At 39.6% G+C, this 12,769-nt stretch overlaps 2 protein-coding genes across 2 annotated transcripts in view; both read left to right on the forward strand.

Annotated features, from left to right (window-relative positions):
* Window positions 1-4,408, forward strand: part of LOC114058965 (partitioning defective 6 homolog gamma-like) — a 66,504-nt gene extending 62,096 nt beyond the window's left edge. Inside the window, exon 3 of the mRNA XM_027886887.1 lies at window positions 1,562-4,408. Within this exon, the coding sequence (XP_027742688.1) occupies window positions 1,562-2,421 (860 nt within the window). The 3' untranslated portion in view covers window positions 2,422-4,408. The remainder of the gene's footprint in view (window positions 1-1,561) is intronic.
* Window positions 4,409-5,170: 762 nt separating this feature from the next.
* On the forward strand, window positions 5,171-11,117 carry BLOC1S4 (biogenesis of lysosomal organelles complex 1 subunit 4). Its single transcript, XM_027886854.1, has 6 exons — window positions 5,171-5,222; window positions 5,487-5,785; window positions 6,135-6,206; window positions 7,267-7,368; window positions 8,051-8,185; window positions 10,154-11,117. The coding sequence occupies exons 1-6, from the start codon at window positions 5,171-5,173 to the stop codon at window positions 10,250-10,252; spliced, it is 759 nt and encodes a 252-aa protein (XP_027742655.1). The 3' UTR covers window positions 10,253-11,117.
* Window positions 11,118-12,769: the final 1,652 nt, after the last annotated feature.

Raw genomic sequence — 12,769 nt, forward strand, 5'->3', positions numbered from 1 at the left:
TTTATTTCACAGAAACTTTTCCTTCAGTGACACCTTCTAGATACCTTATAATGTCCTCAGGGTTAGTATAGCCAATGTAGATAAGTTATAGGAGAATGCAGAAATAGTCTTTCTGAAGTCTTCAAACGACTTTTTCCAGCCCAAAGAGCTGTGTAGAATCACAGAATAAATTAGACTGGAAGGGACCTCTGGAGCCCAGCTAATCTAACACCCTGCTCCAAGGAGGCTAAGTTGGATAAGGTTGCTGCTTAGCACATTTTTTAGTTGTCCTTTGATTAGTGTAACTTAATGTCACTTAACTGAAGACTGTCAATAATATGCCTTGAAATTGGACTTGAAAACAAGACCTTGCAAAAAAGCTTGCTTTTACTAACACCTTTTTTCCCCCCAACCTATGCAAGGTTAATTTATTGGGGGAAAAAAATTCTTAGTGACAGTTCTGTAAATGTACTTTTGGATTATACTGCTTGCCTTCAACAGTAGAATAAACTGGAAGTCTGTTAGTTTATCTGAAAAGTGTTATCATGCTAAACTCCCTGTGAAATAATTTTCCAGCTAGTGCATGTTTTGTGTTTAAACTATGCACAGTACTTTTAATGTGAAATGCAGTGACGCAATTTGTACACTAACAATTTCATGTCTTAAGTGTTTTTTATGCAAAGCACAACATGAACCTCTTATATGGAATAACTTATTTTACTTGGATGATTTAAAAGTGATTACTTTGTACATGCCCTTGAAAGAACTGTTACAGAGACAAATATTTAAACATTTTCTTAAACTGCAGACCCTAGAAAGGCAGCTTTCCTGTGGATCTTCCTCACAAGGGCAGGAGTCCATATCCATTCTGTGATTCTTAGCATATGGACTAGGCAGCAGAGCAGTTTCTTTCTCCCTGCATCTCTTTCTGCCAGGCTGCTTGCTTACACAGAACCTTTTGTTATCTGTCACTTTTAGAACTTTTTATTGCTGTCAAGTTCAACTGAAATTAAGTAAAATATTTGAAAGAGAAAAGTGATTTACCAAGAGATGTATATTAACTAACTGACAAGGCAAAAAACTAATCCAACTACTCTCTTGCACTCTTTCATGTTTGTACCTAAGGCCTGCTATCAGTTAAGGTTATGTATTGAGTATTAAAATACACCCCAATTCAGATTTTCAGGTTAGGAATGTGTATACACTCCTTACCTACTTGAGATGTATGTGTAAAATTAGAATCCAACTCTGAAAATGCAGTCTCATTTCTAAGATGGTATATCAGGCCCGCAGCAAATAATTGCATTCTACACAGCTGAAACAGGACTTCAGAAAAAGACAGGTTTTTTCCCCCAAAACATGCAAGAAGGGGGGGTAGTAATTATAAACAACTCATTCAGTCTGAATGTTGTGCTGATGGACATGAAGTGAAACAAAGGTTAGAATAAATGGGAGAAATAATTTGATTTTTTTTCCATATTATTAAGAGCGTGCCTTCACTGAACCAAATTCAAGAGTAAAATGCCCTGCAGATTGAATTATTCTGTTTGATTGATGTACATTGGTACTGCTTCTCTTTCAGATGAAGTGGACTATAGCAATTTTGGGACCAACACACTATCGAGGAAAAAGAAGGCGCTGGTGACGCTCCGCAATGACAACCTCCGGCGGCGTCCTCACATTAACATTAGCATGCCTCATGATTTTAGACCGGTGTCTTCCATAATTGATGTGGACATTCTTCCTGAAACACACAGGAGAGTGAGGCTGTATCGACACGGGTGTGAGAAACCCTTGGGATTTTACATTCGCGATGGCACGAGCGTAAGAGTTACTCCTCATGGACTGGAAAAAGTACCTGGCATCTTCATCTCTCGTATGGTTCCTGGTGGCTTAGCAGAGAGCACAGGCTTACTGGCTGTGAATGATGAAGTCCTGGAAGTTAATGGCATTGAAGTAGCAGGAAAGACTCTTGACCAAGTCACAGACATGATGATTGCCAACAGCCATAATCTTATTATCACAGTCAAGCCAGCAAATCAGAGGAACAATATTATTCGGAGCAGTAGGATGTCTGGTAGCTCTGGCCAATCTACAGACAGCACTGCAAGTCACCACAGCTTGCCTACATCCCATGTGCTGCAGAACTTCCACCCTGATGAAATGGAGAGTGACGAAGAGGCTGACATTGTCATTGAGGGTGGTCTGGAGCCACAGCACATTCCTAAACTACACAGCCTTACTTCCAGTAGCCTCTCTCGAATCAATGGCAGCAGCCTTAGCCACAGACTTCAAAGGGACCTGGTGCTCAACAACAACTCTGGCCGAGAAAGCAATGGCAGCATCCACAAATTACTCAGTTCCTTAAAAACTGATCCCCGACACAGTCTGGTTATCCCCAGAGGAGGTATTGAGGAGGATGGAACAGTCATTACACTTTAGTAGCAATTTCTGCAATTCCCTTTCCAGTCTTAAGTGCCAATTGGGATAATTGACTCATGCAACATGTTATGCACAAAACAGGGAGCTGATATTCTCATAGACCTCACAGGTGCAGAAAAAATTGTTGCTTTCTAGGAAACGTGGCATCTGGAGATAGACATAAAACTGTCATGCACTGCAAAATCTGTCGGGAGAAAGCCAGAGTGCAAAACCTGGTTCATATCCCAGTCCTCAAGTGAGAACACAAGTTTGTTTTGGTTGGTATAAATCTAAGCAGTCTTACAAGCTACCCATGGCAATGCTACATACTTGGGTTTGAATGCATGGGTGGATGTATTTATATGTGCATGTATATGAATTAGATTTTAATAGTAAGAGACATGTCTGTTTGAAGTGGAACCTGGTTTTCCTCTAATACTGGCTTAAAGAGAGCGCTTCTTAACAGCCATCCCATCTTCTACTGTTAAACACAGCCCTTCCACTAACTTGTTTACACCATGTTTTCAGCTTTATGTCTAATCCAGACGAGCTGTATTTAAAAGTAGCTGTTTCCTACTCTGGAGGTAACAACGTTCGGGAGATGCTGCAAATACATTTTCCAAAGGAAACTATAGATTCTATATATATATATATATAAAAATAAGTGTTTTTAGAGGCCCGAAGCGGCCGTGTGGAGGATGTAGCCGTGACTGCTGGGGCACGGTCGCCACCTGCGGGCCAGCGCTGGGAACGCGGGGAGGCACCGACACGGCGGGGTCAGCGCCGCTGTGTGGTGGTGTATTGTGTTCCGATATTTATTAGATAATACCTCTTGGGTTTTTTCCCCCATCATCTCTGTTTTTTTTAAAAATCATGGTTCATGTGAATTTTTAGAGATGCAACCGAGAAGGCAAGCAGAAGTGGAAGAGTGAGCTAGGACTGTCCCCTTTGCCTCAGAGCTGACACAATCCCTTGCACCTTTGGGGCCGCCTAAATCCACAAGGTGTTTCCTTAAAAAAGATTGGCTGATTGCCATACAGAGTGGGAGGGGGGTGCTGACTGACTCTCAAACCTAACTTTGGAATACTTCTGTTATTTTTGGACTCCTCTAGTAATAAAGCTTAACGTCTACCAAGGATTTCTAGAAACTTAAAATATAGTGGATGTTTGCGATGGTCAGACACCTTTACTAGGTGCTGGCCGTTGGGTGACTAGTGACTGTTGAGTCACTACCCGTCTGCTTCTGAAAATGCCATGAGTGTAAGAAAGTGGTCTAATCCAAAATATTTTGTTATATCTCGATCAGTGTAAGAAACAAAATATAAATGTTTTACGATGTATTTTTCTATTTTTAGCTTGTGTCATTTGCTCTTTGTTTTTAACTTTGTAGTACATTAAAGCTTTTTTTATATGGTGGAATAGACATTTCTTAAAAACTGATATTCATATGGATATGAAAATTCAGAAGTCTTGGTTTGAAGAAATTACATCCCGTTTTGGAATCTGTAATGGCTGGATAAAGGATGTGTGGACTAATTAATTGTTGCTAATTTAGAATACCTGTGGAACAACCAGTCTTCTGCTCATTGTTAAATATCTTTGGGACATTGAACTTAGTTTATATCTTTTAGATTTGCTTTAAAAATTTATTTTAAAATTCTTTCACTTACTCTAATTAAACTTTTTCTAGGTATCACAGCAGCTATAGAGCTGTACTTATTTTTACCGGCACAGTAAGAATAGAACATTGATCCTGTTCATCTTTAAACTGTGTTTGTACTTTACCAAAGGTTTTCATTTTTTAAAAAAATCTGATTATTGGTGCAGTAAAAAAAAATTAGCTGGATATGCTTCAGTCAATCAGACCATCTTATCAGGAAAATTTTATTACACCTTAAATAAGACTACTTTATGAATAAGTGATTTGTCTGGCTGAAGTTACTCATTTTTCCTTATTTAACTGATGAAAATGTGACCTGTATGCAATAAAATGTGCACTGTCTTACTTCTATGCTATATTTTTTCCCTGTGCGCAAGCATTTATGTGGAAGTATCTTCGGTCCCTGTGAAAACAAGGTATCCGGGTTGGATGGCTCTTCAACTATGTAACCATTTTAGTAATGATTTTCTCTGGACCAGCCTTTGATCCCGCTGCTTGATCTCAGTGATACTGAGTTTCTTTCCATAAGGGTTTCGGGTTGTTTTTTTTGTTTGGTTGGTTTTTTTTGTTTTTTTTGTTTTTTTTTCCCCCCCAGTCCTGCTTTTACTAAAGGGTACTGTAACACTGATTTACTTAGGAAACAAATAGTTCCATACGCCCTCACAGCAGGGGCCGGTTGCAAACCTCAGGGCTTTGAGGGGCAATTCTGGCTCCTCAGAAAAAGCCCAGGATCCCTCTGGCTCAGTGATCTGCTGCTGCACTGCGCTCCTTTGCCTGGAGCCTTCTGGATGTCACTGTCCAAAGAAACCGTGCAGTACAATCTATCTATACTCTCACCTCATTCATCGCAGGAGGTAGGAAGCATAACTTGTGTTTCACACGCAGATACCCAAGATGAATTACAGACTGAGAACACCCAAGCTTTAGACCCAGCACTTTGTGAAGTAACTTTTAAGGCTTGCAGACATTTTGTGCAGCGTTTTGGGGTGGGAGGGGCAAAAGCAGCTACTCTTAGAATGCCCCATATTGCTGGCTGAATCCATGTTACACCAGTTATCCTCTCACAGTGTGTGTCCCTTCCCAGCTCGGGCCGTTATCAGAGGAATCTGCATGGAAACGCCGCCAAGTTGTTCGGGCTTCCCAGGTCGGGACCCCTTCGGCTGTGAGATTAAATTGCCGAACCGGGCTGTAAAGGTGGGCGGCTGAGGGAGAACAGAGGCGCTCCAGCCCTCCTTAAAGGGCAAGTCCTCCATAAACGCTCCCGGAGAGGGAGCCGCGTTTCTGTCCCAGCGCTTTCCGAGAGGCAGCGGGGCTTGAGCTTCCACCAGCCAGGGGCGACTGCGTGCTCGGACACTGGCGATCCGTGAATTCAGTCCCGGAGCGGGCGCTTCCCGTCTCCCGGGGCGCTGAGTCCGGGGTTTTGGAGGCGGCTCCGCCCGCCGGGAGCGCGGCTGCGCCGGCCCGCCCCCGTCATGTGAGCGGCGGCGGCGCATCCCGGCGGGAGCGGGCGGTGGGATGGCGACGGCCGGAGCGGGAGAGGGGGCTGGAGCCGAGCTGCCGGGCGCCTGCCCCGGCGCAGACAGCGGGAACGTGTCCCAGAGCCACAGCAGCGCCTCCGGCCTCGGGGAACCGGAGGACGAGGACGCCTCGGAGGCGTCGCTGAGCGCCACCGCCGCCGCCTACTCCGCGTACCTGCTCGCCGACCGCAGCCTCTTCAGCGAGCAGGTGGGCGAGGGGCCGGGCCCCCGCGGGGGGGTCCTGCCGAGCTCCCCGGGGCCAGGGAGCAGGGGCGGGCCCGGCGCCGGGAAGGGGGTATCCTGGGAGCTCAGCCCTCTGGAGCTGGGCACGCTCCCGCTGTGGTGCCGCGCAGGACAGCCCGTACCGGTGTGTCGAGTCCGCGCTGTGCTCAGCAAAAACAAGGAGGGGAAAGCTGCGGGATTTCTGTGAAACTGGTTTTAATCTGGACGATGTCTGTACTCGGTAGTCTTATTTCTGAGAATCAGGTTGGCTTTTTTTTTTCTTTTTTTTTTTTCCCCGCGTTTTCAAGTACCTTTAAAGGATTTCTGTTTTGCAGATAGAAAGCTTAGACAAGAGTCTAGAAGACTTACTGACCAGAGTGGATGAATTCGTGGGAATGCTGGACATGGTATGTGTAACTTGCATGTAGTTGTGTTTTTAATTAGTGCTTGTGTAAGTAAGACATGGAGAGGAAGAAGCCTTTGGTCTAGGCAGGTTCAGTATGAAAACACATTTGGTAATTAGACAACTCGTGGATGAAAACTCCTAAATTTCATGTCAGAGCAAAATATAGCCATATAGCTTTATAGCTGTACAATCATAGAATTGTTTAGGTTGTAAATGACCTCTAAGATCAAGGCCAACACATTTTTTAAATACCTCCAGGGATGGTGACTCCACCAACCACTTCCCTGGGCAGCCTGTAAGAATTTTTTCCTAGCTGCATATATACATAGTTGTATTTCTATACGTATTCATGTACATACAGAGAATCCCACTTTGAATGGTGAAACGACAGATGTTTGAAAGAGCAGTACGGTATTCTGCTTCTCCTTTAAGATACATAAAGGTATGCTCCATGTTTTTTATAATCGAAGTATCTAATCAGAGTTGCCAGACCTCCAAAACTAGAGGGGCACCCTCTTATCAGAAAGGCAGCTTTGTTTTCACTCTTGCATTGGGTTAGATGGGGGAACTGAATGAAAAGTTCCTATAAGCTGACACTGGTATACAGGCTGTCTTTTTAAGCATAGTACTTGAAGTTCTCCTGCGCTACTCTAAGGGAAACTTCATCTTAGGATTTTTTTATTTTAGTACCAGTAAACCAAAAGTATGGGTAGTAAAATTTAAGTAAAAATTTTAGTTTAATGTGTATAATTCTTTAGTATGTCTTGGAAAATGTTCCATCTCAGTTCTGAGGAGACTGTAGTAGCCTACTTTTAATATAATTATAAAGGTAAATATTAGCCTATGCAAAATAAATTTTCTTCTAAATTACTTCAAAACTTTACAAAAAAGCTAGTGTATTAGTTTTAATCTAGTATTTCTGAACTGATTTTTATCTGGTATTTTTAAACTCTGAATTTTAATCTGTTGATTGGAGCATAGTTCCAGTTTCCAGAATGAAATCTATTAAACACTTTGTTTTATTCATTTATTTTTATATTATTTCTTTGAATTGTCTTTAGATTCGAAGTGATTCCTCTCAAGTTGTCAATGAAAGTATACCTCAGATTTACACAAAAGCTATAGAAATGAGGCAGATATATAGGAAGATTGACAAACTAGAGGTATGTATTTTGTATCTTCTAAATGCATTCTGTTTCCTAACAGAAGGGGGGAAGAATCAATGATGTGCTATGTTTGTGTGTGTGTTCATACATGCACGTGGAGTGGGCTTAGGCCAGTTTTGTTCTTTATAACCAGTCTTGGTTCAATACTTCAGGGTTAATAATGAGAACACTATTAATAATTTCTGGACGCTGTAAGCATTCTAAATATTTTTGGATCTTTTTTTAACATCTTTTTTTAAAGCATCTATTAAAAAAATTTTTTTTGTTTATTGACTGCTCAAAGCAAGGCAATTTTTATAGTCTTTCAAAGTTACTGTCCTCAGAGACAATTAGAATGAGAGGTCTATTGATTGCTGATAAAGGTTCAAAATTGTGATACAGATACTTGGTCTTTCTTTTAGTAGTAGAGAGTCTATAGTCTAAGAAGTCCAAATTAGTTACTTGACAGGTAAATAGGAAGACTGATTGTTTTATTAGATTTAACCCAGTTTTCAGCCTTTTACGTGTCTCAAGTAATTTTTAGCAATAAAATGGACTTGTAGGTTGAAGGAAAATAGAGCACGAAGTTCTTGACTCCTTATTTAAGTAATGCATCTTTCACCACTGTTGTGCAGTACATAATCCTGCTTTATTTTGTTAGTGAAAAAGTCATATTCCTGTTGGTTTTCTTTCACTCTAGGCTTTTGTGAAAATGATTGGAAATAGCGTAGCTGGACTGGAAGAACGGGTCATAAAGGCAGAAACAGACCTTGGAGCTTTTCCCAGCACATTCAAGAAAATCTTGCACACAATCAGCATACCATCCTTCCTTAATGTAAGTAAACTTTAGTTACCATGTGACCAGCTTACTTCCTGTACTTACTGAAGTAGATTATTAAATTAATAGTAAGTTTGTTACACATGCATCTGAATTTAGCTGTAAAACTTTTATACACTTCATTAGGATTTTTACAAAGTTTTCAGGCTTAATTAAAAGAAAAAAAAAAACACAACCAAACTTACAAATCACAATTCCTTGCAAGAATTTGTGTAACTTTACAAACCAAGGCTGAGACACAAAGAAATGAATGTGATGGGCACAAACAAACACATAATACACAAGCCTTTATGCTAAAGCACCCCTGATCTCTGATGAGTAGGAAGCGAGTAGGAAGAGCCTGTACAGGCAAGACTGTTACTGGATAATTAGTTAATTTCTCATCTCATTCCTTCATTTTCCTTGGTGTTTAAGTTTAGAGTGCTGTAATTTTTTTCTTAAAAAAAAAAAAACAAACACAAAGCTGCTATTTATAGACCAGTTACAAAAACAAACAACTACATAAGTGGCCTTCAAGAATATTCAACAGTATTTTTTTTTCCCTTAAAAGCAGTTATCAACCAAGTATCACTAAGGATGTAGACTCTCAAAAGGTAAAAATGTTTGCTAAGCAGCTGCAAAAATAACTAATCATAAATGTGTGCTTAGGCAACTGTGGGTACTGTGCCTGCCTATGAATTTCCTCACTGGATTGAAATTATCCCCTTCTTGCACATAGGCAAATATAGCACCTCTTAAATCAATGTCATGGGTTGCAGAAGACCTGTGACCTTAGTTTCCCTTTCTTGCAAGGTATTTTCTCATAGGACAGTACAGGATAGGAAATGATTTTTAAAATCGAAACTTTGATTTCAAAGGTTGCTTTTACATTTGGCAAAATTTGTGATGTAGAGAACGCTGATTATATCTACTCTTTATAGATCAGATCCTTGTTTATATTTTTTTTATTTCATCGCAACTTGAATGCCAAAACAAACTTAGAGAAATTAATATTATGGTAAAGTTAATGACATATAATTTAATAAACCAGCAATTTTGTACATAACAGGAGTTTATATACTTATATTATATGGAGTACAAGTATACAGCTCAACTGAATAGTCCACTTTGCTGTTTTGTAGATATGCTTACTTATATCCTCATCTTGGTATTGCAAAAGCATTCCAAACTCCAAGCATGCTAATAATATTTGATATGCTTTTAACTTTATTATTGATGGAGACTCTAGGAAATCTTAATTTCAAGCATTCTATTTAAGGCCATTTACTGAAAACATACACTGGGCCTGTGTTACGTTGCAGCATTATTTACATGCAGCAGGACTGACGCAGTAATCAGTAGTGGTCCTTGTCTCTTTAAATGAGCCATTTGGTTTGGCAAAACAATGTACAGTTAATATTTAAAAGAAACATGTACACTTCTCCTGAAAAACAGTGTAGCAGCTCTTTTCCAGTCCACTACCAGATTATTTTTAACAGTATGTCATATGAAGAAGCTCAGCAGGAGCAGCAGCCTTCTTGACAGCAACATCTGCTAGGTGTGTTTCCATATGAAGATGTTTTTAACCAACTAAATGAAAACACAGGCCCAGGGTTAACTCAGAAGAAGCGGTTGTAGAGAACTCGAAGGTTGGAGCAGAAAAGGTAAAGGGATATGGCTTTGAGAGGATGAAGGTTACAATGACTGTACCATCAGCTGGGTGGTACAGTTTGGCTCCTGCAACACTGACATATCAATACACCTTCTAGGACCGAGTCTGTTTAGGTGCTGGAATGGCAAACATCAAAACCCGCATTTCTTCAATAACATTAAGAATGTGCCAGACTCATCTGAGCTATGGTTAAGAATTCATTTGATTAAGGAGATACACCTTAAGAACTTTTCTTGTTTTATGTTTTAGCTCTGTAGGCTTTGTTTTAAAATGCTCTTTTAAAAAGGCAAAAAATAAACCTATCTGATTTTCAGAAATCGTCTTCCTCGCGACAACAACAGACGCTCTATGAACCTCCGGTCCTCTTCAAGACTGAAGACTATTTTCCATGTCTTAATGAAGCACCTTATTGATGATTTTTTGCTTTGAGATTGATATGAATCAGCCAGAATAGAGACAGCCAAGTGAACAAAAGAAATGCTAACCTCAAAACAGCTGCATTTCTGAGCACTATTGATGACGTATTACCATTCTGATTCTCATTGTCTTCCTTCAGGCAGTATTTACAGGTAATCTTTGTTTGTGTTCATTATTTCAAAAATCTTCCTAAAACACCATATAAATTTTCAGATTGTTTTGGGGAGGGAATTTAAGAATACTTTGCCATTTAATTTTTTTTAGTAGGGAAATAACAGGAAACATACTTTTATATATAAATCTTTTAACACGTAAATGTTTGTGCTGCTGCAAGTGTAAATAGCTATACCACAAGGATGGTTGTTATTTTGGTTTTTTTTTTCTAATGGAATGATGGAGGTGAAAGAAAAACTATGCATAAAACCATCTACTCCAAGGTTTGAAGCCTGGTCCCTGCAGTTTGTACAGAGAAATGCACCACATAGGGGTGTACTATTTGCAAGGGCAGGAAGGAATAGATCAGCAAGGACACGACTGGATGCACATGATCTAGTCCCAGTTCACAAAGCAAACATCCTGCTTCCACTGATGATACAAGATCACAGATCACAGTGATCCAAGCCTCTAATTAGTGCACCATTGTATTGTTTGATGTATAACCAGGTGGATGTGAGATAGATACATCTGTATCTATAGATACATATAAAATGAACATGCTGAAAAGCTGAGGCAGGGCTGTCCCTGACTGAGCCTCAATCAGGCACCTCACCAGACTGTTTTCTTTTCCTTCACAACTCTCCATCTGGTTACTGGGTCTTGCTGATTGCAATTTATATTGTCAATAAACTAATAGCTATCTAACCCCTGTTGTGGTCTTGCATTTCACTGGACAGTATTGAGCAGGCCCATTCTTTCTGAGAACATTTTTTCATGTGGCCTCATATAATACCTAGCAGGTGTTGATCGTAAATTGTCACTAAAATACCCAGAACTCAGATTTTGGAGGAATAAAGAATGCTTTAGGGAAAAAATGTGTCTGCACAGAAAAGGGTATGGATTTGCAGAGCAAGGATTATGTATTAATAGAGGGAGGTTTAGGTTAGATGTTAGGAAGAAATTCTTTACAGAGAGGGTAATCAGGCATTGGAACGGCCTACCCAGAGAGGTGGTGGATTCACCATCCCTGGAGGTTTTTAAAAAGAGATTGGATGTGGCCCTCAGTGCCATGATATAGTAATTGGAGTTGGATCAGGGGTTGGACTTGATGATCTTGGAGGTCTTTTCCAACCCAGTCTATTCTATGATTCTATAAGGCTTTGAAAACCTTATGTTCTTGTCTCCAAACAGCAGAAGGGACTGGGTTCTAAGCAGTATCTTAAACAACATTTAGTAAAAATGAAAACAAAGATCATGAAGTCAGAATTAGTAGGCTCCAGAAGCAGTCCTGATGTAAAACTTATCTGAGTTTTAATATAAAGAGTCTAAAAAATAATTGTATGTAAACATGCACAAAGGAACAGACATGACTTTGAAGAAGGGCTCCCCTTTCACCTCCCATACTCCTCACTTTCATCAATAATTCACTATTCAGACATTTCGCTGCAGCAAGAATTGCATTTCTAAAAGGTGTGGTACCTTTCAGTTAATGCATAAATAATGTTTGAAGGTTTATCCCTCAGTGAAATGAAATTAAATACCTCTAACTTGGTGTAGCAACATAAGGCTACAGTCGAATACTCCTAAGCACACTAACTAAAAGAACATAATTTTAGAACAGCTTTCTAATTAAATGAATCAACGGCTCAAATAAAAACTTTGTGCTCTGCTAAGGTGAGCCAAAATCCAGTTGCTTTTAAGCAGAAAATATTTTAAACATTAAAATAATAAAGTTTTCATCAAGTTTATACAGCCGGTATTTGTCATACTTTGTTCATATTAATAAGAGAAAAAAAATCATATGTTACGAAGTAGGAGTTTATGTTAAATAGCTGTATGGAAAAAAAAGGGCTATATCTTCAAAGCACACCACAAACAAAAATCATGCAGTTCCTGTAATTAGTGTAGTTCTATGTTGGAAATGGTCCAAAATATTTTTTATTACTGAAGATAATCGACAGGACATGGAAGATTCATTAAGAAAATGCTATAGAACTACAGACAATAAATAAATTGTGGCTTTTTAAAATATGTGATACAGAATAGCAAAGTCATGGTTCATCTGTGTACTGTAGTCTAGAAAAGTACCACCTCGGCTGTCTCCTTATTCATGGTCAGTTTCACCAAGCAGGAATAGCACAAAAAAAGTCCCAAGTGTTCACACTCAATAAAGAAAGACTGTGAATATTCCTTTATTCTATCTGCTGTTGTTACCTTATATTAGTGTAAAACCAGTAATAACTATATTGTGAATTAGGCTCAATATTTACTGTTTCTGCCAGCTGTAAATAAAATCTAAATCTCAAAATCCACTGATACCAATATTCTTAGACCCAGAAATCCTACACTGTGTCTTT

The sequence above is a fragment of the Empidonax traillii genome, unplaced genomic scaffold (assembly GCF_003031625.1).
Source record: "Empidonax traillii isolate 1590-97213 ecotype Southwest subspecies unplaced genomic scaffold, ASM303162v1 scaffold196:size3368384, whole genome shotgun sequence".
NCBI lineage: Eukaryota > Metazoa > Chordata > Aves > Passeriformes > Tyrannidae > Empidonax > Empidonax traillii.

Excerpts from the sequence above, each read along its gene's own strand:
- BLOC1S4 (XM_027886854.1), top strand. The coding sequence starts at position 5,171 with ATGGAAACGCCGCCAAGTTGTTCGGGCTTCCCAGGTCGGGACCCCTTC. Across the intron at positions 5,786-6,134 it reads GCAGCCTCTTCAGCGAGCAG|ATAGAAAGCTTAGACAAGAG; the intron begins GTGGGCGAGGGG and ends TCTGTTTTGCAG. Across the intron at positions 8,186-10,153 it reads GCATACCATCCTTCCTTAAT|AAATCGTCTTCCTCGCGACA; the intron begins GTAAGTAAACTT and ends TCTGATTTTCAG.